This window comes from Oncorhynchus nerka, linkage group LG22 (assembly GCF_034236695.1).
Source record: "Oncorhynchus nerka isolate Pitt River linkage group LG22, Oner_Uvic_2.0, whole genome shotgun sequence".
In the NCBI taxonomy this organism is placed as follows: domain Eukaryota; kingdom Metazoa; phylum Chordata; class Actinopteri; order Salmoniformes; family Salmonidae; genus Oncorhynchus; species Oncorhynchus nerka.
In genome coordinates, this window is record NC_088417.1 from 28,873,415 (window position 1) to 28,894,681 (window position 21,267).

Below are 21,267 nucleotides of genomic sequence, written 5' to 3' on the forward strand. Positions count from 1 at the left end.
GAGTGCGTCAAGAACTGCCACGCTGCTGGGTTTTTCCACACTCAACCGTTTCCTCTGCGTCTCAAGAATGGTCCACCACCTAAAGAACATCCAGCCAACTTGACATAACTGTGTGAAGCATTGGAGTCAACATAAGCCACTGAGTGTACAACGCGTGCTCTTAATGGTTTTGTACACTTGGTGTACGTGGAAGTTGCTTACGAAGACAACATTGCATGTTCCTGAGTGGCCTAGTTACACTTGACTTAAATGTGGCGCTAAAATCTACAGCAAGACTTTAAAAATGGCTGTCTAGCAATGACCAACAACCAACTGAACAGAGCTTAAAGAACTACCCAGAAAGGCTCATAGCTGTAGCCACATATATTGACTCTGGGGTGTGAATACTTATCTAAATCAAGATCTATTAGGGTTTTATTTTTCATATTTTTTTTTTTACAAATGTTAGAATTGTTCTTCCACCGACATTTAATCCCACTTTGTAACAACAAAATGTGGGAAAAGAATGGGTTTGAATACTTTCTGAAAGCACTAATATTTCCTATCCGCCACGTTCTCTGACATAACCAACGAATTGGTTTCTGAGGGCAGGAGGAAGACGAGGTCCCTACCGAGTAGAGGTATCTCTGGTTGAACTGGTGCATTGCCCCCTGGAGCTGGCTGCGCTGGGACTGCCATGCCTCAAAATTACGCACTGACTCCATGGTGGGCCTCTGCCACGTGGTGGTTCTGGTGTTGTGGTCCACATAGTAGATCCTGCCTCGGTCATCCACACGCCTTTCCCAACTGAGAGAGCGAGAGAAAGTATATTTACTATTATATGCCATTTAGCAGCGGCTTAGTCATGCGTACATACATTTTTCACAGATGGAGACAGAAGACCAATATGCAATGTCCTACTATAAGGGATCGAAAAATAACAGATGGCAGAGAGCAGATCCTGGTAACATGCTGACATTGTGTTAGTCAACACAGCGCAAATAGCCATCTTACTGACCCTGGCGGGAGTGGCTGTGGTCTCTCCCATGTTGTGGTTTTAGTGTTGTGATCCACATAGTAGGTTCTTCCATGGGGATCCTTCCTCTGTTCCCACCTACAGAGCAATACACATGGTCACAAGACCAGATGACAAACACTCACAGATATTAAACACGACTGACACAGGTACAGCACAAACAGTTAAAAATCCAGTGAGACGTCACTTACCCAGGGGGGAGGGGGTCTGAAGTGCCTGCGTTGGGGGCCTGTTGTCTGGGCTTGGCCTCATCTGCTTCTGCCCCACTGGAGCCCCCTGCTGCCTCCACAGTGGAACTGGGGGTGGAGGAGGCTGGGGCTGCCTGGCCCGAGGCTGAAGCGGAGGAGGAGAAGGGGGGAGCAGCAGTACTGTCATGCTCAGTGGAGGGAGCCTCTGTGGTGGGTTGAGGGGGAGAGGGACCAGTTGTGGAAGTGAAGGCTGGGTTGGTGGCTGGGGCAGGGCCAGAAGTGGCTTCGCTGCAGTCCTCAGGGCCGTCTGCAGGGGGCAGGGTCTCGTCTGTGGAGGGGGCAGGAGCAGCGGCCTCACCTCTAACTACAACTATAGAGGGAAAGACAATTGAAAAGGTGTGAAAAAGAGCAAGGGGAAAGGACAACAATCGGTGAAGAAAAGAGATTCGACAGCAGTGTTAAAGGTATCAAAAATAATAAACATTTGTTTTGATGAAACATTGAAAATGGCCTTATGGCTATTAGCCCATAGAAACGCATTGAATCCTATATCTGAGAAATAGAAAAAAGACCAAACCACTAGTTTACGCCAATTGGAGTAAATTAAAAAAATGTTTACACACACACACAGTGTGTATATGTAAAAAAATATTTGGGGGATTAGAAGTGATGCAGACAATTAGATTGTAGCTTCCATCAATCTGCAATATTAAAGCTGATCTACCTCCTGAAATAAAATACCAGGAAACTACTGCAGTTTCCATTTTATTTTTTAGATGTATTTAACCCTTTATTTTAAGCAATAATATACATTTCCATTCATTTTTTAAAAACTGGTACCCGGCTACCTTCAGATTAGTCTTGTGGGCATCCTTGAACAAAACAACCGATATGTACGTCCTCATGAGAGTCTTATAAGTGTGTCAGATCGGCTGTACAGACTTCAGACGAGTCCCGAGATGCTTGTGGGGGTCGTATAGCAAAGCAGAGACCCCCATCATGTTCACGAGTCTCAAAAATATTTAAAAAACACAACATGCAAAAATGTCATTGATTTTACGGAGTTAAAGTTCATGAGGAAATCTGTCAATTTAAATACATTCATTAGGCCCTAATGTATGGATTTCACGACTGGGAATACAGGTATGTGCATCGGTTGGTCACAGATACCTTAAACTAAAAAAAAATGGGCCTCACAAAAAGGGCCTCAGGATCTCTTCACAGTATTTTTGTGCATTCAAATTGCCATCGATAAAATGCAAATTGGGTTTGTAATCTGTGGTCTACGCTTGCCCATACCATTGCCCCGTGGTGGGGTTCTCTGTTCACGTTGACATAAGCAAACTGCCCGCCCACATAACGCCATACATGTGGTCTGCGGTTGTGAGGCAGGTTTGACCTACGGCCAAATTCTCTAAAATGACGTTGAAGGCGGCTTATGGTAGAGAAATTAACATTCAAATATCTGGTAAAAGCTCCGGGGTACATTCCTGCAGTCAACATGCAAATTGCACGCTCCCTCAAAACATCTGTTGCATTGTGTGACAAAACTGCAAATTTCAAAGTGGCCTTTTATTGTCCCCAGCAGAAGGTGCACCTGTGTAATGATCATGCTGTTTAATCAGTTTCTTGAAATGCCACACCTGTCAGGTGGATGGATTATCTTGGCAAAGGGATAAATGCTCACTAACAGGGATGTAAACAAATTTGGCACAAAATGTGGTAGAAAGAAGCTTTTTGTGTATATGGAACCATTTCTGGGATATTTTATTTCAGCTCATGAAACATGGGACCAGCACTTTACATGTTGTGATGATATTTATTTTCAGTGAGGTTTGTAGAACAAACCATTCGGACGCTAAAGACAACTTTCACTGCAGATGTGGAAGGGCGACATTGGCGGATGCAGTGATTGAGACGCAGCCCATGCAAAAAAAACATCTCTAGCTTAAAATGAAGGACATCAGGGCGTGGACATCGACTCTAAGGGGTTAAACAATGATTCCAATGAACTACCTTGCTATGGTTCAAACCTTACTCCAACCATTGTCTGAGAGCCTAGCTAACCATATTCCCCCTCTCCACTGTGGCTTGCCGAAATATGTAAACTTAATCACTGCTCACCTCGGTGTCTGGCTGATCCCTCCTAGGGGCTTTCTTAGAGCCAGAGGTGCTGACAGGACAGCAGCAGAGAGGGATTACAGGCTGATCTAAATGAATCCATTCGGTTCCCTCATATCAACTCAACCATGAACAAGGCTAGAATAAAACAGTAGGGAAATTAGCTCTGCAGCAGGCCAGCTATGTACACTGCAAACGTCAGGATATTTAATATGAATAAAGACTTGCTAAAGGGCGAAAATTCTATATTTTGCCATGTCCCACTGGGCACCCTCTGTGAGTACGTTTTCACCATCATTGTAAAGCCTTAATCACTCCTAGAGATTAATATTTACTTCATGTGATTAATTTTAAAGGTAAAATAAATAAACAGGTCAATTCTGTTACGTGAACTGAAATCTCACTTTAATATGGTTTTGCATTTTTTAAAGAAACATTGAACATCTTATAAGCAGTATTTAAACATTAAAGTGACCAGTGATTCCATGTCTATGGGCTAGTATATAGCTGTTTTTCAGTCTCTCTATCCCAGCTTTGATGCACCTGTACTGACCTCGTCTTCTGGATGGTAGCGGGGTGAACAGGCCGTGGCTCAGGTGGTTGATGTCCTTGATCTTTTTGGCCTTCCTGTGACGTCGGGTGCTTTAGGTGTCCTGAGAAGGCAGGCAGTGTACCCCTGGTGATGCGTTGGGCAGACTGCCTGCCCCACACGAGCCACCCTGTGGTTGCGGGCAGCGCAGTTGCCATACCAGGCAGTGATACAGGCTAACAGGATGCTCTCAATTGTGCGTCTAAAACATTGTGAGGGTCTTGGGGGCCAGGCCCTTCTTCACCACACTCTCTGTTTGGGTAGACCATTTCAGATCGTCAGTGATGTGTACGCCGAGGAACTTGAAGCTTTTCACCTTCCCCCTGAGGTCCCATTGATGTGGATGAGAGTGTGCTCCCTCTGCGGTTTATTGAAGTCCACAATCAGCTACTTCGTTTTGTTGACGTTGAGGGAGATTATTTTCCTGGCATTACTCTGCCAGGGCCCTCACCTTCTCCCTGTAGGCTGTCTCATTGTCAGTGATCAGGCCTACCACTGTTGTGCCGTCAGCAAACTTAATGATGGTGTTGGAGTCGTGCTTGGCCATGTAGTCGTTGCGCATTTTGGAAGCTGTTATTTTCTGGATCAAATGCGCCAAATAAATTGACATTTTGGATATATATGGACGGAATTAAATCAAACAAAAAGACCAATTGTGATGTTTATGGGACATATTGGAGTGCCAACAAAAGAAGCTCGTCAAAGGCAAGGCATGTTTTATATTTTATTTCTGCGTTTTGTGTAGCGCCTGCAGGGTTGAAATATGCTACCCTCTGTGTACTGTTGTGCTATCATCAGATAATAGCTTCTTATGCTTTCGCCGAAAAGCCTTTTTAAAATATGACATGTTGGCTGGATTCACAACGAGTGTAGCTTTAATTGAGTATCTTACATGTGTGATTTAATGAAAGTTAGATTTTTATATCAATTTATTTGAATTTGCCGCGCTGCATTTTCCTTGGTTTTTGGCCAGGTGGGACGCAAGCGTCCCCTATACCATAAGACGTTAATCGCAACCGACGTGGCGGCACCGCAGCCTTGTGAATTTTGACCTGTTTAAAAGGTCTTACTCACATCGGCTACGGAGAGAGTGATCAGTCATCCGGAACAGCTGGTGAACTCATGCGTGCTTCAGCTTATTCCCATGAAAACTGATTGAGATCAAATGGTTGGTATGCATATACCGCATAGACATTTCACCTGTAAAACTTTGTGTTTTTGTCTTACAGTAACCTTATACTATGCCATTATATTAGGTTCTGTAAAGTACAATACAGGAATCATTATGTGAGATCATGAGATCATGCAGCCATTGTAAATGTAGCCTGTTCTCTACGCGTAAATAGAGCATATACACATTTGCAGAAGGTGATATACACATGCGCAGGAGCTTACTAAAAAAGTCAGATCTGCGGACAGACTACTTTATTTGGCACCTAAAAAAAAAAAAAGTATAATAAGTACCTATTAAGTTGAAGATGTGCGCTTTATGACAATGTTAAAATTCTGTGAAATATAGTTCATTTTCACTAAGTTACAGTCCCCAAACAGAACTAAATTTGTGGACCAACCCATATAGAGAAGTTTGGATTTTTTGGATGTCAATATCAATAAGGGACAGTTTCTTAAACTAAAAGTCACTTCAATGGAGAATCTCTATTAAGCAGGCTTTATTTTTAGTCTTACTACAACAGTGACAATGTGTTTTTCTCAGCATGACATGTGGATGAGTGAACATAACCCATTGGTAGAAAAACTATGGAACTCCAGAACTTCAATATTCAAATGAGGTGCTACTCTCACCAGTACTATTGGCTACGTCACTGTCGGTGGGGGCGAGGTTGGGCGTGGGCTTGGCCGTCTGGTGGGTCGGGGAAGATGCTGTGTCGCCGTTGACAACAGGGGCGGGGCAGGGGCTGGAGTCGCTGTGGGCAGAGGAGGTGGAGGGACCCTCACTGTCCACCCCGTTATAGGTGGGAGCACACCCCGTACCATTCACTGAGCTGTAGGATTAGAAGTTTACAATTGTAATCTCTGCATGTGAATAGAATATTTGATATGAAGGTAATGTATTGTATACAGTGCATTCGGAAAGTATTCAGACCCCTCGAGTTTCCACATTTGTCTACGTTACAGCATTCTTTTTAGCCCCTCAATCTAAACACAATACCCCATAATGACAAAGAAAAATCAGATTTAGACATTTTTTGCAAATAAATATTACATAAGTATTCAGATCCTTTACTCGAACATAGTTACATACTTCGGTATGATGCTACTAGCTTGGTACACCTGTATTTGGTGAGTTTCTCCCTTTCTTCTCTGCAGAGCTCCTCAAGCTCTGTCGGGATGGATGGGGAATGTTGCTGCACAGCTATTTTCAGGTCTCTCCAGAGATGTTCGGTTAGGTTCAAGTCCGGGCTCTGGTTGGGTCACTCAAGGACTTGTTCTGAAGCCACTCCTGCGTGGTCTTGTCTGTGTGCTTATGGTCGTTGTCCTGTTGGAAGGTGAACCTTCACCGCAGTCTGAGGTCCTGAGCAGGTTTTCATCAAGGATCGCTATGTACTTCACTTCGTTCATCTTTTCCCTCGATCCTGACTAGTCTCTTAGTCCCTGCCGCTGAAAAACATCCACACAGCATAATGCTGCCACCACCATGCTTCAACGTAGGGATGGTGCCAGGTTTCCTCCAGACGCGATGGTTGGCATTCAGGCCAAAGACTTGGTCTGAGTGTGGTCATGGTCTGAGTGTCCTTTAAGTGCTTTTTGGTCAATTCCAAGCGTGCTGTCATGTGCCTTTTACTGAGGAATGGCTTCCATCTGGCCACTCCACCATAAATGGCCTGATTGGTGGAGTGCTGAGAGATAGTTGTCCTTCTGGAAGGTTCTCCCATCTCAGAGGAACTCTGGAGCTCTGTCAGAGTGACCATTGGGTTCTCGGTCACCTCCCTTCTCCCCCAGATTGCTGAGTTTGGCCTGGCGGCCAGCTCTAGGAAGAGTGTTGGTGGTTCCAAAGTTCTTCCATTTAAGAATGATGGAGGCCACTGTGTTCTAGGGAACCTTCAATGCTGCAGAAACTTTTTGGTACCCTTCCCCAGATCTGCACATCAACACAATCACGTCTCGGAGCTCTACGGACAATTCCTTTGAATTTTGCTCTGACGTGTACTGTCACCTCTGGGACCTTATCCACACGCACGCACACTCCTTTCCAAATCATGTCCAATACATTTTATTTACCACAGGTGGACTCCAATCAAGTTGTAGAAACATCTCAATGATGATCTATGGAAACAGGATGCACCTGAGCTCAATTTCAAGTCTCACAGCAAAGTTTCTAAATACTTGTGTAAAAATAGGGTATTTCTGTTTTATATTTTTTGCAAGTTTTATAAAAACCTTTTTTTGCTTTATCATTATAGGGATTGTGCCTAGATAGATTTTTTTTAAACTATACCATTTTAGAATAAGGCTGTAATGAAATAAAACGGAGAAAGTCAAGGGGCCTGAACACTTTTCGAATGCACAAAGAGACTTCACAAAAACGGAAACTTTTTCAATAAACCGTGAAATAAATATCAAGTAAAATATCAGTACAAATAGATAGGGCTGGGCAGTATACCGTATTTTACTATACTGTATACCAGTATTGATAAATGGACCAGTTTGAGTTTTTACTTAACCTTTAAAATGTCATTTCAATGTTTGGTTTGTTAAATGTGATACACAACTCCGGCATTTAGAGTTTACCCCATTTGATACTGGAGTCCTCTCCCTCTCCTCCTGCATGCCGCTAAACACACCAAGCCGTACCCCGTTACTCAAGGAGAAAGCAGTTGCGTGACCACAGAGCCACGGGCACTGCCATTCACTTAGCATGGTCAGATGAATGCAACTATGTTGGTAACATGCGGCTTTCAACAAGCGTTCAAAAATTACACAAACTAACAGTGTATCCTACGGTCAGCAAACTACTGTCTGCTCGTTGTCTTTTCTGTTAGTTCGTCTTTTCTTAGCAAGGTGCGGCCACTATATTACAATTGGAATCACTATATTTTCAACAGTTCAATTAACTAGGCCTAGATGTTTTGCCCATATCATACTGCGTGGCAGTCTACTTGATAAGTCTACTTGACTATTTTTGTTTAGAGTTGAATTGAACAGTATAAAAAATAAAAAAAATGGAGAAAGCCCCATTGAAAATCAGTTATCACATATGTGTTGCAACCCTAGGATCATGAACTACTCAAAGCATTTTTCCAACGTTTATTTTTGAAACATAAGATACCATTTCAAAAAAATATATGTTTTAATGGTATCTTGTGTTTCAAATATATATATATCCATATCGCCCAGCCCTACAAATAGGACATAGCAAATAAGGATGTAATGCTGAGTTATCATCCACATATGCAGAGACAGATCCTATGACCTATGTGATGGGGGGGTTAAACATGGGGCAGTAGGCTAGACTCCCCATCATGTGTCAGGAGGCCCCTCGTTTAGACAAACCACCTTGAGACATGACGCGTCTTCCCACAACACAATGGGGGTGATGAATCACTGTCTGAAAGCACTACTAATGATGGAGCGTGCCTGACAGCACTCTCTGTAGACTAGTGTGTGTGTGTGTGTGTGGTGTTTTGAGTCTGTTCTAAAAATGTCCATATCTGTTTTCTGGCCAGGATAACAGCACCACCACAGTACCTCAGAGCAGCAAGCAGAAACGTTACCACCTCCACTAACCCTCTTCCTATTTTTCAGGCAGGCCACGCACATGCAGCCAACTCCACTTCCTCTGTAACAATGCTTCTGTGGCACTTCAGAGTACAGAGGGTATGTGAATGCGTCTATGTGAGTGTGCGTGCGTCTGTGTGTGAGGGAAGGACTTGTGATGCCAGTCTTTCAGAGTGGGAGTAAATGGAGCTTGGGCGCTCCACCCTGCGTATGTCCTGTTCTGTACGGGGCACTAGTGACGCAGTCCTTGTTCTGAGAAGAGGCAACGCTTTGTGACATTGAGGCTATTGTCATGCAGGGCAGAGGACGAGGGAGAGAGGGGGCAGGGTGTTATGGTGATGAAACAGGCAAGACTGAAGGAGAGCCTTTGTGTTGGTTCACAAGGTTTCGTCTCTGCACTCATTGCCACAGACAGACAGACCCCAGGGACAGATGTAACTAGCCTACATGAGGCAGGCAGCACATACAGTATATTGCGCCACAATGTGGACAACCCAAACACACCACTAACACAATCAGAGTCTGGGCAGTGTTTTTGCTGGAGGTGGGCACACACACACTATCCATAGTAGGTTGTGTATACTGTGACAGTCAGGCCTAGTGGGACAGTGGATGTGTTTTAACAGCTGGGAGAAGGGGCACAGGGGCTATAGGAAGTGTAGGAGAGAGGGCGAAAGGGGGGAGACGGAGAGAGGGACAAAGCAAGTGCAAAGGCAGCGTATGCAGTCGTCACAGGCTGGACGCAGCAGTAACTGCAATGCAGATGAAGTCTGCCTGCCATCTCCTTCACCTCTGTCTGAATAAATTGCCAACATCCACTTTTTGAGGATTCTAATAAAACACATATTAGCCCTGTTAACTGCACTTCGACAAAGTGAGTGAGATAAAGATCAGGGTTGTGGCAAGGCCTGCATGCAAGCTGTCCTGATTTAGGGACAGAGGGAGACAGAGGGACAGAACATGTGCAGTCGGAGCTCTGATAAATTACAAGGTGAGAGTTCTACTATCCCAGGCTTCTGAGAACGCGCCAAGAGCCGGACAAATATAGTCCCTACCACAATGATGTAAGGCAGGAAAACTGGGGCTCTATCGGTGTGTGTGTGTGAAGACCGCATTGCCTTTCAGCAGTGGTTTATGGTTGCCTCCAATATAAGCGGCACCACATTTTCTGCTGATAAAATTATTTCTGCCGCCATCTAAACCAAATGTCTCTGCTGACTCAGTGCCCATTCATTCACAACATGGTTTTCTGCCAGGAGTTCTTATCTTACCTGCTGGGAGCCGATGGAGTGTCCCCTCCATTTTCATGAATGGCATCACCGTTCTGCTGGACTTCTGAAAGGGAGGCGAAGGCACTGTTATCCTAAACAATATTCTACAACTAAACACGCATACATACTATAAATAAATCCAAAAGGTATGACGACAAGCCACGCGCATACTAAAACAGACAGCCAGACACACAGCGGTACTCACTGGTAGAGGTGGCAGCGTTACCGTTGAGCAGTTGTTCCTGGTTGACGGTCAGACCGTCTAGGAACACGGTCAGCTCTCCCGTAGCAACCACGGCCCCCTTATTGTCCAGCACCAGCTTCAACACCTCCTTCACGTTCTCCACTGAGGAGGGAGGGGACACATGGCAGAGACAGGATGGAAGAGAACACAGCTATTAGTAACTCATTAGCGAGAAAATGTCTGATAAAGTATTTGAGGCCCTACTTGAAAATAACAGCATTCTTTCTAAACCATTTACTGTGGAATACTGTGCCCAACAGCAGAAAGGCATACTGCAGTTCATCCTGAAGAGTAAGAACAAATTATTTCAGGGGAAATAATATCAGAGCTGATATCCTGTTGCCTATTGACATTGTTCTTGTCAAGGTTGGAACATAAAAAGGAGGAATAAGAGATGAGGCGGGTTGCCAACTACGTACATTTCCTGTCGTGCTGCTCCAAGGCCTGGAGGAGGTCCAGAGTGGCTTTCCCCAGCAGAGCATCAGCCTTCAGGGTGTGGTGACTCCACACCTTAAAGTCCACCTGCGTGTGTGGCCTGACATTTCTGCAACACAGCACAGAGGTCACACATCAACTATACCGCATGCACACGCAAGTGCGCACACACACAGAAAGTGACCTGGACACCTGTTAGACTACTCAAGTGTTCATTTCTTATAAAGCAGTAATGTGCATCCAAGCCAATTTCCCCCCTGGGAGCAATGTTTTTCTTATCATATCTTACACCAACTGGTGGTTTCTTTATCAAATTCTTCTGCTATATAAATAAACTATTCATTATTTTTATGTGCACTACGTTAACACACACACTTTATTCCCAATAAATCAGTTTGATGGAAACATGTCTGGTGTGGAAAATGTGCACAGTGTTATCCAGATTTTTGAACATTCGCTTGAAAACGTGTCACCAACTGGATGAAAACCTAGCTACAGACAGCCAGCCAGACAGGAAGGATCTTCTTGTGACTTCTAGCAAGGTGTCACAACCTGGGGTGATATGCAGCATTTGATAATAATTGTAATTAATGTTTTTCAGCAATCCTTAGAAGGGCTCCCTCGTCAATCTGAACATGTCTCCCGTCGTCTGGACACAGCCACTGACAGCGCTCTAATCCAAATCAGCTCAATACACAGGACACGCTTTAACAGGGAGAGGTCTCAGCGGTCTGTCTGTGGCATACACAACATCTGAAGGGAAGGGAGACTCAGGAGTCCGCCTTGTCGTTACCCTGCTAAGACTTCAAAGAGTTGTGTTTAGTCATTGATTTCAAATCGCACCTCCATGATATACTAGGACTATCGCATTGGCCATTTCCCTTGACAATTACAATTTCTTGAGCCTTTCGCAAACGCTTGTTTTTGGTCACACTCCCTCTCCCAGACCTCTTTTCCTCCTCTGCAGATCAGACTGGTTAGTATTCCTCACACGGGCACGGGTCCCCTCCCCCTCAGAGAGCGACCGAGGGCTGCCTCTGACTGCAGAATAAAGAACTACCCTGGTCTATAGAAACACAGGCAACCAAGAAGAGAGAGAGTACAAGAATGAGAGATGAGCGTTAAGAAAACAGAGACGACCAGAAAGCGTGCAGAGGCAGACGGAAGTAAACAAAAAAAAAAAAAAAGACAAAAGGTAGTAAACACATCCAGATTGTGGCATCCCCTGGCCTAGTCGTTTAGGTCAAAAGTAGTGCACTATATAGGGAATAGAGTGCCATTTGGGACACATTTCCAGTAAATCCTTCTAGAAGCAGTTTGATAAATGGAAAAGCTGATAGCTAACCAAGTGTGTTTAACGCCAATGCAAATGGTGGCCCTCTCCCTGCATTCAGAAAATACAGTGCAATATACCAGCAGTGTTTTGCACTAGTGTCGGCTGTCTACAGACTCACTTTCAGCCAGGTACTTTTTCCCCACTTAAAGTACCCATTGATAGAACTGGTGATGAAGAGAAACACTCCTGGTTTAACAGTCTGCCCCGCCTCTTGGTACAGGGGTGTGTGTGTTGTGTGCGCTGGGGTTGGTTGCATCGGAATTTCTTCACATGGAGTGTGGCAACGACAAGTCAAAATCCACTTAGCCCATTGTTCTCTGGCACATTAATTTATTCATTTTCCTGTGCCCGGTCCGACATTAACATCTCGTCAGTCACTGGTACAACAGGGCACATAACTTTCCAGCACATTTTTTTCATTCTAGTTCAACATTTACCTGCTCTGTCGCGGACTATCATTGGAGACCTCGCGTCTACCATTGAGCAATAGGATTGGCCGTTCATTCAAGCACCACCACGTTCTGTCCCACGAGTCATTATCTTCGAGCAGTATATCAGTTGATAATTTTACACATCACATGTGAGCTGTCCTTAGCAAAAAGAAGCACCCAGCAATCTACTCGCTAGGCTTATTTATTTTAGGGAAAGGGATTTGCAAAACCAAACCTTCAATAGTGAACATACTAGCAATATGTATATTTTGACGAGCCATGACGAGACGTAAAAGGAATTAGAATGTTGAAAGAACGTTAGCAGCCGTTAGCTGTGGTATATTGGCCATATACCACACCCCCAACATGCGTGGGGGACCATATACCCCCAACAATGACCTCTGTCATTGCCAACAAAGGGTATATAACAGAGTATTGAGAAACTTTTGTTATTGACCAAATACTTATTTTCCACCATAATTTGCAAATTCATTAAAAATCCTACAATGTGATTTTCTGGATCCCCCCCATTGTGTCTTTCATAGTTGAAGTGTACCCATGATGAAAATTACAGGGCTCTCATCTTTTTAAGTGGGAGAACTTGCACAATTGGTGGCTGACTAAATACCTTTTTGCCCCACTGTATGAGATGAGTAAAGCAGTATGTAAACATTATTAAAGTGACTCGTGTTCCATTAAAGTGGCCAATGAATCCAAGTCTATGTATATGGGGCAGCAGTCTATAAGGTGTAGGGTTGAGTAACCGGGTGGAAGCCGGCTATTTAACAGTCTGATGGCCTTGAGATAGAAGCCGTTTTGTCCCAGCTCTGTTCTGTCCCAGCATTGATGCACCTGTACTGACCTCGCTTTCTGGATGATAGCAGGGTGAACAGGCCGTGGCTCGGGTGGTTGAGGTCCTTGATCTTGATCTTATTTTTGGCCTTCCTGTGACATCAGGTACTGTAGGTGTAATAGAGGGCGTCTTGAGAGCCCTGCGGTTGCGGGCGGTGCAGTTGCCGTATGAGGCGGTGATACATCCTGACAGGATGCGCTCAATTGTGCATCTGTAAAACTGAGGGTTTTAGGGGCTAAGACAAATTTCTTCATCCGCCTGAGGTTGGAGGCGCTGTTGCTCCTTCACCACACGGTCTGTTTGGGTGGACCATTTCAGATCGTCAGTGATGTGTACGCCGAGGAACTTGAAGCTTTTCACCTTCTCCACTGCGGTTCCGTTGATGTGGATAGGGGCGTGCTCCCTCTGCTGTTTCCTGACATTGAGTGAGAGGTTATTTTCCTGGTGCCACTCTCCCAGGGCCCTCACCTCCTCCCTGTAGGCCATCTCGTCATGGTTGGTAATCAGGCCTACTACTGTTGTGTCGTCTGCAAACTTGATAAACTACAGATAAATCCAACAGGAGAATGTGAGTGATGAAAGTTGGACAGAGGATCTCAATCTCTGCAGAATAAATACTTGGACCAGCTTCTTTTTTTTTATTTTTAAGTTGAATAAAAATGTACGCTATTTTCTGGCAATTGTGCCGTTACTATGTGCCAGATATTAAGACGACAAACCATTATAAAATGGCCAATTTGTGAGATTATAGAAATTACAAGTCAGAGCACAACAGTATGAGTACTCCCTCTTAGACGAGGTGACATTAAAACCAATACGTTTGCCTGTATTTACCCCAACAAATGAAATGCTAATTAGCTGCTAATGTGGCTATCATAAAGAAATACAAATGCAATGATGATCTGGACAAGACTACCGAATCAAGGCAAAGGTAAGAATCTTTGGATCGGCCTCCCGAGTGACGCAGTGGTCTAAGGCACTACACCGCTAGTTGTGCCACTCGAAATCCTGGTTTCGAGTCCAGGATCTGTCGCAGCCAGCCGCAACCGGGAGACCTATGGGGCGGAGCACAACTGGCCCAGCGTCGTCCGGGTTAGGGGAGGGTTTGGTCGGCAGGGATTTTCTTGTCCCATCGCGCTCTAGCGACTCCTGTGACGGGCCAGGCCAATGCAAGCTGACACGGTCACCAGGTGTACAGTGTTTCCTCTGACACATTGGTAGCTGGCTTCTGGGTTAAGCGGACATTGTGTCAAGAAGCAGTGCGGCGTGGTTGTGTTGTGGAGGACGCATGGCTCTCGACCGTCGCCTCTCCCGAGTCCGTACGGGAGTTGCAGCGATGGGACAAATTGGGGAGAAAAAGGGGTAAAAGTTTAAGAAAAACATCTCTGGATTAACTATCAAATGTTAGCTAAATGTAGTAATTCATAAATTGCCAACATTTATTTACATGTTAGCAAAGGTGCCAGCTAGAGATGTGCAGGTGCTTGCAGGAAATTGTAGTCTTGCGTGATGTCTACTTTGACAACAATTAGCATTTTCGAATAAAGAGACAAAAATATTGATAAAAGTCAACTTGTCCGAGAGATGTACATAGTTATCAAAACATCCCACCAGGGTAAACCTACACAAAGCAACCCTTATTTGAAGTGTTTCTAAAAATGAATGTAACCATTTCTGTGTTTGACCGCTAGGTTTTATGACATCTCCACTGTGGGGCTCTATAGTCATAGGCTACAGCAGGGTTTCCTAAACTCAGTCCTCAGTACCCAAGGGGTTCACGTTTTGGTTGTCTTAACACTACAAAGCGGATTTCAAATTAAGACAAAAAAACAAAAACGTGCACACCTTGGGGTCCTGATGACAGAGCTTGGGAAATGCTGGAATAGACTAAAATGACTGCAATTCAAATTTGCCATAGTTTTCTTAGCTAGACGCAGGTAGCCTATAGCCCTACATCTAATTTCAGATTGTCTACATGTTGCGTAGGCTAAACGATTTAGCAGCTTGCTTAGTTCAAATTGACAAACTAATTCATTCAACATGAATAGTTAGGCGATTTCTAAGAAAGAAGTGATTGTGATGCCCAATAGCCTGCAGGAAAAGGCTACAGAGGATGGGGTTGTAATTTCAAATCAATGAATCAAATAATATGAACTGAATATGTTTGTCAACAACAGTGTTTCTTCTGTAGCCTATTCTGACTTAACATCAATCTAATTAAACAAGTCCATTAATATGCATAATAGAGTTATAGGCTATTTATTAAATATGTTTACTAGCTCCAGTTAGGCTACACAAGTGGCACAAATTGATTTGCGAGGACTTTAACATATTTATCAAATGGTAGGCTACAATGGCATATCATTTAATAGGATACTTGGATGGCCAACAGATGCAAATGTATTATTGGCCACGTTTAAAATGGAATTTTCCAGAGGAACCCCCCCAAATAAAATGTTCCCTATAATAGGAGCACGCAAAGGAGTTCTGAGCATGTGTAAAACACTTCGCTTGATGAGGCTTTCCATGAGCAAAGTAGACATTAAAATGCCATTTGAACCACCTCCAAGCGACTTTTTCTAATGTGCTCTAGTGCACCCCTAGTAGTTTTCCAGTACAATATCACCGTTATTTCTTGATGCGCATCAGTTCTAGCGGGTTAATATGTTTTATGGAAAATAGGTTAGAAATTAATAGGTAATAGTCTCCATAAATGACAATCTACAACTGGTAAGTCCTGTCTGCTCGGTCTCCTCTCACATGACTCAGCTGCAGCACTCTCAAACACTCCTGCACTCACTACCTGATCGTGAAATATATTGTAAGAGAAATGCCATGGCATTCACCCTGCAACTTCGAAGTAGCTCAAAAACCTGCAACCAATACATTTTCACCCGCAACGTTGTTTTCATAAAGTAGCCTAATTTTGCTGGAAAATCAAGGACATGGCAACCCTGCCTCGCATTCCTCTTGGCTAGCCGACTATAGCCATGTCAATATCTCTTTTTGGAACGTCTGTCTTAAAGGGGAAGCGTCCTATTCTCAAATCACATACCAATTTAGAAACAAAAATTAATGCAATTAATACTACAAAGAACAGAGTAATGACTTGCAATGTTAAAGTATACATACACTACATGACCAAAAGTATGTAGACACCTGCACGTCAAACATATCAATCCAAAATCATGGGCATTAATATGGAGTTGGTCCCCCATTTGCTGCTTTAACAGACTCCACTCTCCTGGGAAGGCTTTCCACTAGATGTTGGAACATTGTGCCTGAATGGAAGCAAGTCCCCCCAGCAATTGCATTAGTGAGGTTGGGCACCAGTCAAGTTCTTCCACACCAATCTCAACAAACCATTTCTGGATGGACCTCGCTTTGTGGATAGGGGAATTGTCATGCTGAAACAGGAAAGGGCCTTCCCCAAACTTACCACAAAGTTGGAAGCACAGAATCGTCTAGAATGTCATAGTATGATGTAGCGTTACAATTTCCCTTCACTGGAATTAAGGGGCCTAGCTCAAACCAGCCCCAGACCATTACACCTCCTCCACCAAACTTTACAGTTGGCACTATGTAGTCGGGCAGGTAGTGTTCTCCTGGCATCTGCCAAACCCATATTCGGCCGTCGGACTGCAAGCTGGTGAAGTGTGATTCATCACTCTAGAGAAGTCCAAAGGCGGCGAGCTTACACCGCTCTGGCCGACACTTGTCATTATGCATGGTGATCTTAGCTTGTGCTGTTATTGTGAAGTGGAAACGTCTAGGAGCAAAATGGCTCAGCCGCAAAGTGGTAGGTCAAGCTCACAGAACAGCACCGACGAGTGCTGAAGCACTTAAAAATAATCTGCCCTCGGTTGCAACACTCATTACCAAGTTTCAAAACTGCCTCTGGAAGAAATGTCAGCAAAATAACTGAAGCTCCCGTCGAACAGTTCTTGTGCTGACGTTTCAACCAGTGGTAGTTTGAAACTTAGTAATGAGAGTTGCAGCTTATTTTTACGCACTACTCGCTTCAGCACTCGGCGGTGCTGCTTTGTGAGCTTGTGTGGCCATTGTTGCTCCTAGACATTTCCACTTCACAATAACAGCACTTACAGTTGACCGGGGTAGCTCTAGCAGAGGAGAAATTTGACAAACTGACTTGTTGGAAAGGTGGGATGCTAAGACTGTGCCATGTTGAAAGTGCCATGTTGAAAGTTACTGAGCTCAGTAAGGCCATTCTACTGCCAATTCTATATAAAATAGCTAAATGATCCATGGTAGGACAATCTTAAAACAATTCCATATGTTAGCAGAGAGAAAGCATACAAACCTATAGGCCCTGCATGACCCCAATGCATTTAAGAACTACACCATGCCAGGCCAAGCAAAAATTCTGTTCGGACCAGTAGATTTTTGGTAAAATGGCTCGACCGGGCCAGAGAGAAAAAAAGTCAACGTTGGACCATGGTGTGTTTCATAGGCAGCCAGAGTGGTGGCACATAGGCTGACTGTGCTTTGATTGACGAACAGCAAGCTGGACTAGTTTAACATTTTTATTTAAAAGGTGTCAAAATGACTGAATAAAGTCCCTCATAAATCCTTACCATTCATAAATCATACAACATAGTTATATCTCCATGGTATCAATTCAGGACAAGTAAACGAAAGATCCCGTTTGTATTGTCAATATGAAGTCCATAAGGACTTGCAAGACATTAAAGTGAGTGACTCGTCAGTAGCCGATCGAATTGCATCGTTAAGAGAGCTTTTCATTTGGCTCCATAATTTGCATACTGGTAGGCTTTTTGCCAATTACCTGCTGTTAAATTAAGTCAGGAGACTATTACAGGATGCTGTAAAGGCCCTTTGCATTCAAAATTATTTTTGTCCTATGTTTCATATCTAACAACAGCTGATGAAACCAACACTGAAACTGTATCAGTGTTATTTCCTGACAGTTGCTGGTTGAAAATACAATCTAGCATTAGAATGTACTAGAGGCCACCATAATAGAGCTTGTTTAAGAACCAGTGGACTTTGACTTGAAGGCCACAGCTGAGCTTCAGACAAGTAGCTAGCTACTCCTATAACATGTAGCATACACAAAAACAAACCAAACAAAACAGTGCCCTGGTGCTTGTCCGAGATAAATTACCCCATCATGGCAATTAGTGGCCTGGTTAATGAGTTTGAGGGCAAGTTTGAAATGGCATCCTTTTGCATTAATAGTGCACTACTTTTGAGCAGGCCCATAGGGCTCTGGTCAAAACTAGTGCACTATTCATACGGGATAAGGTGTCATTTGGAACACAACCTGACATTTGGCTTTGACTCATTAAAGCCAGAGAACCATAAAATCTGCTAGGTTACAGGCAGCTCTGCTGGAGTTGCAACTGAACAGATACAGAAGGATCTTTTCAGCAGAGTTCAAACCTCCGCACCAACAAGGGAAATAAAACAATAAAGCCAACAGGCTCTTTTTGGGAACAGAGTGTTCAGAGGAAAGATACAGTATGTCTGCTTTGGTTTTTCAATCATCGTAATTTCCTTGTGCTGTAGGCCATCTGCCCAGATTGGATGACTAAATATTTGAGATATTCAGACTGCTCAGACTTCTAGTAGTTAGTCAGCTCTCCCACAAGCCCACTAAGTGTTCCAATGAATCCACACTGTTCCCATCTCAGAACCACCCCCAGATAAGTAAGACCTTTGCGAAAATTCATCTTTTGTGTTTAACCACAAATGCTCAGACATCATGTGTAGCCTGGATCTTGCTAAATATAAAAAAAAAACGTCTAGATTCCTTCTCCCTCTCGTCTTCCTATTCCAGTACAGAACCGGTTAGGTTGAAGAAGCACTACAGAAAACGATTCATACCGAATTAACACACCATTGGTCTAACTCTAAAAAGAGTGAGACTTGATTCAGAAAGGAATACAACGTTGCTAGAGCATACCAAACAGACCACAGTAAGTGATTAAGGTGGTGAGCGAATTAAATGGGCTACTCACGACACACATTAACACACACACAGAAGGTAGGGTTCCTTACAGAGTGAGCAGCTCATCCCACTTGGGGTTGGAGGAGCTGTGGGACTTTGCCGTGCGGCGCGACTCCCCTTCCGCTGTCACCTCCACATAGATGGACGTCCCAAACAAGCTCTTCTTCCGCTTGAGTTTGGCACAGGCAACGACGGCATGTAGCTGCGACGTCGGTCCGTGGTTATAGCTACACTCCGTTCTGGAAGAGGCCGTGGCCATGTCATACACCACAGTGGAAGCCTGAAGACACACAAAACAAAGGTGGTCAAAACGAGGACAACCTTAACTTCTTTGGGGTAGGGGGCTGTATTTTCACGTCCGGATGAAAAGCGTGCACAGAGTATACCTGCCTGCTCCTCGGGCCCAGATGCTAGGATATGCATATTAGTAGATTTGGATAGAAAACACTGTTTGAATGTCTGTGAGTATAAACAGAACTCATGGGGCAGGCAAAAACCTGGAAAAAAAATCCAAAACAGGAAGTGGGAAATCTGAGGTTTGTAGGTTAAGTCTTAGCATATCCAATATACAGTGTCTGTGGGATCATATTGGCTTCCACTAGATGTCAACAGTCTTTAGAACCTTGTTTGATGCTTCTACTGTGAGGTGGGGGTGAATAAGAATGGAATGAGTCAGAGGTCTGCCAGAGGCCATGTGCTCAGTCAGGCGCCCTCGTGAGAGTTAGAAATGAAAGGGAACCGAGCTAAAGACAAAGCAATTCTCCGGTTGAAACGTTATTGAAAATTTGATAAAAACATCCTAAAAATTGATTATATACACATCATTTGACATGTTTCTATGAACTGCAATATAACTGACTTTGTCTGGACCTAGTGCCTGCGCATTTGGATTACTGTACTAAATGCGAACGAAAAGGAGGTATTTGGACAAATTATTGACTTTATCGAACAAAACTAACATTTATTGTGGAACTGGGATTCCTGGGAGTGCATTCTGATGGAGATCAAAGGTAAGTGAATATTTATAATGCTATTTCTGACTTTTGTTGACTCCATAACATGGCGGGTATCTGTATTGCTTGTTTTGGTCTCTGAGCAGTGTACTCAGATTATTCCATGGTGTGCTTTTTAAAAAAATATGACACAGCGTTTGCATTAAGGTATATATTTAATTCCACGTATAACAGTTGTATTTTCATCAACATTTATGATGATTATTTCTGTAAATTGACATTGCACTTCCACCGGATGTTTTGGAGGCAAAACACAACTCGCCAATGTAAACGTTGATTTTTGGATATAAATATTAACTTTATCGAACAAAACATACATGTATTGTGTAGCATGAAGTCCTATGAGTGCCATCTTATGAAGAGCAAAGGTTAGTGATGAATTTTTCCTGTTTTTTTGTGACTAGGTACTGACCTAACATAACTCGCAAGGTATGCTTTTGTCGTAAAGCCTTCTTGAAATCGAACACTGTGGTGGGATTAACAACAAGTTTATCTTTAAAATGGTGTATAATACATGTATGGTTGAGGAATTTTAATTATGAGATTTGTTTGAATTTGGCGCCCTGCACTTTCACTGGACGTTGGTCAGGTGGGACGTTAACCTCTAGGGTACGTGGGACACTAAGAAAAGTCACCAGCAATCTGAAACACTGATAGTGTCTTCGGAAAATATTCAGACCCCATGACTTAATCACCTTTGTTACATTACAGGCGTATTCTAAAATTGATTAAATAAAACATTTATCAATATACACACACAATACCCCATAATGACAATGAGAAAATAGGTTAAGACATTTCTGCTAAATTGACCATAACAGAAATACCTCACTTACATAAGTATCCAGATCCTTTACTATGAGGCTCGAAATTGAGCTCAGGTGCATCCTGTTTCCATTGATCATCCTTAAGATGTTTCTACAACTTGATTGGAGTCCACTTGTGGTAAACTCAATTGATTGGACATGATTTGGAAAGGCATACACATCTGGATACGGTGCCACTGTTGACAGTGCATGTCAGAACAAAAACCAAGCCATGA

The 21,267-nt window shown here is 43.5% G+C and overlaps 1 protein-coding gene across 3 annotated transcripts in view; it reads right to left on the bottom strand.

Annotated features, from left to right (window-relative positions):
* LOC115105084 (NEDD4-like E3 ubiquitin-protein ligase WWP1) overlaps positions 1 to 21,267 on the bottom strand; it is a 56,566-nt gene that overhangs the window by 17,742 nt on the left and 17,557 nt on the right. For all 3 annotated transcript variants that reach the window (XM_029626662.2, XM_029626663.2, XM_029626664.2), the window contains 8 exons: positions 19,263 to 19,492; positions 10,585 to 10,709; positions 10,127 to 10,267; positions 9,922 to 9,985; positions 5,717 to 5,916; positions 1,207 to 1,573; positions 998 to 1,093; positions 612 to 786 (listed from right to left, as the gene is read on the bottom strand). In XM_029626662.2, the coding sequence (XP_029482522.1) occupies positions 612 to 786; positions 998 to 1,093; positions 1,207 to 1,573; positions 5,717 to 5,916; positions 9,922 to 9,985; positions 10,127 to 10,267; positions 10,585 to 10,709; positions 19,263 to 19,471 (1,377 nt within the window). In that variant the 5' untranslated portion in view covers positions 19,472 to 19,492. The remainder of the gene's footprint in view (positions 1 to 611; positions 787 to 997; positions 1,094 to 1,206; positions 1,574 to 5,716; positions 5,917 to 9,921; positions 9,986 to 10,126; positions 10,268 to 10,584; positions 10,710 to 19,262; positions 19,493 to 21,267) is intronic.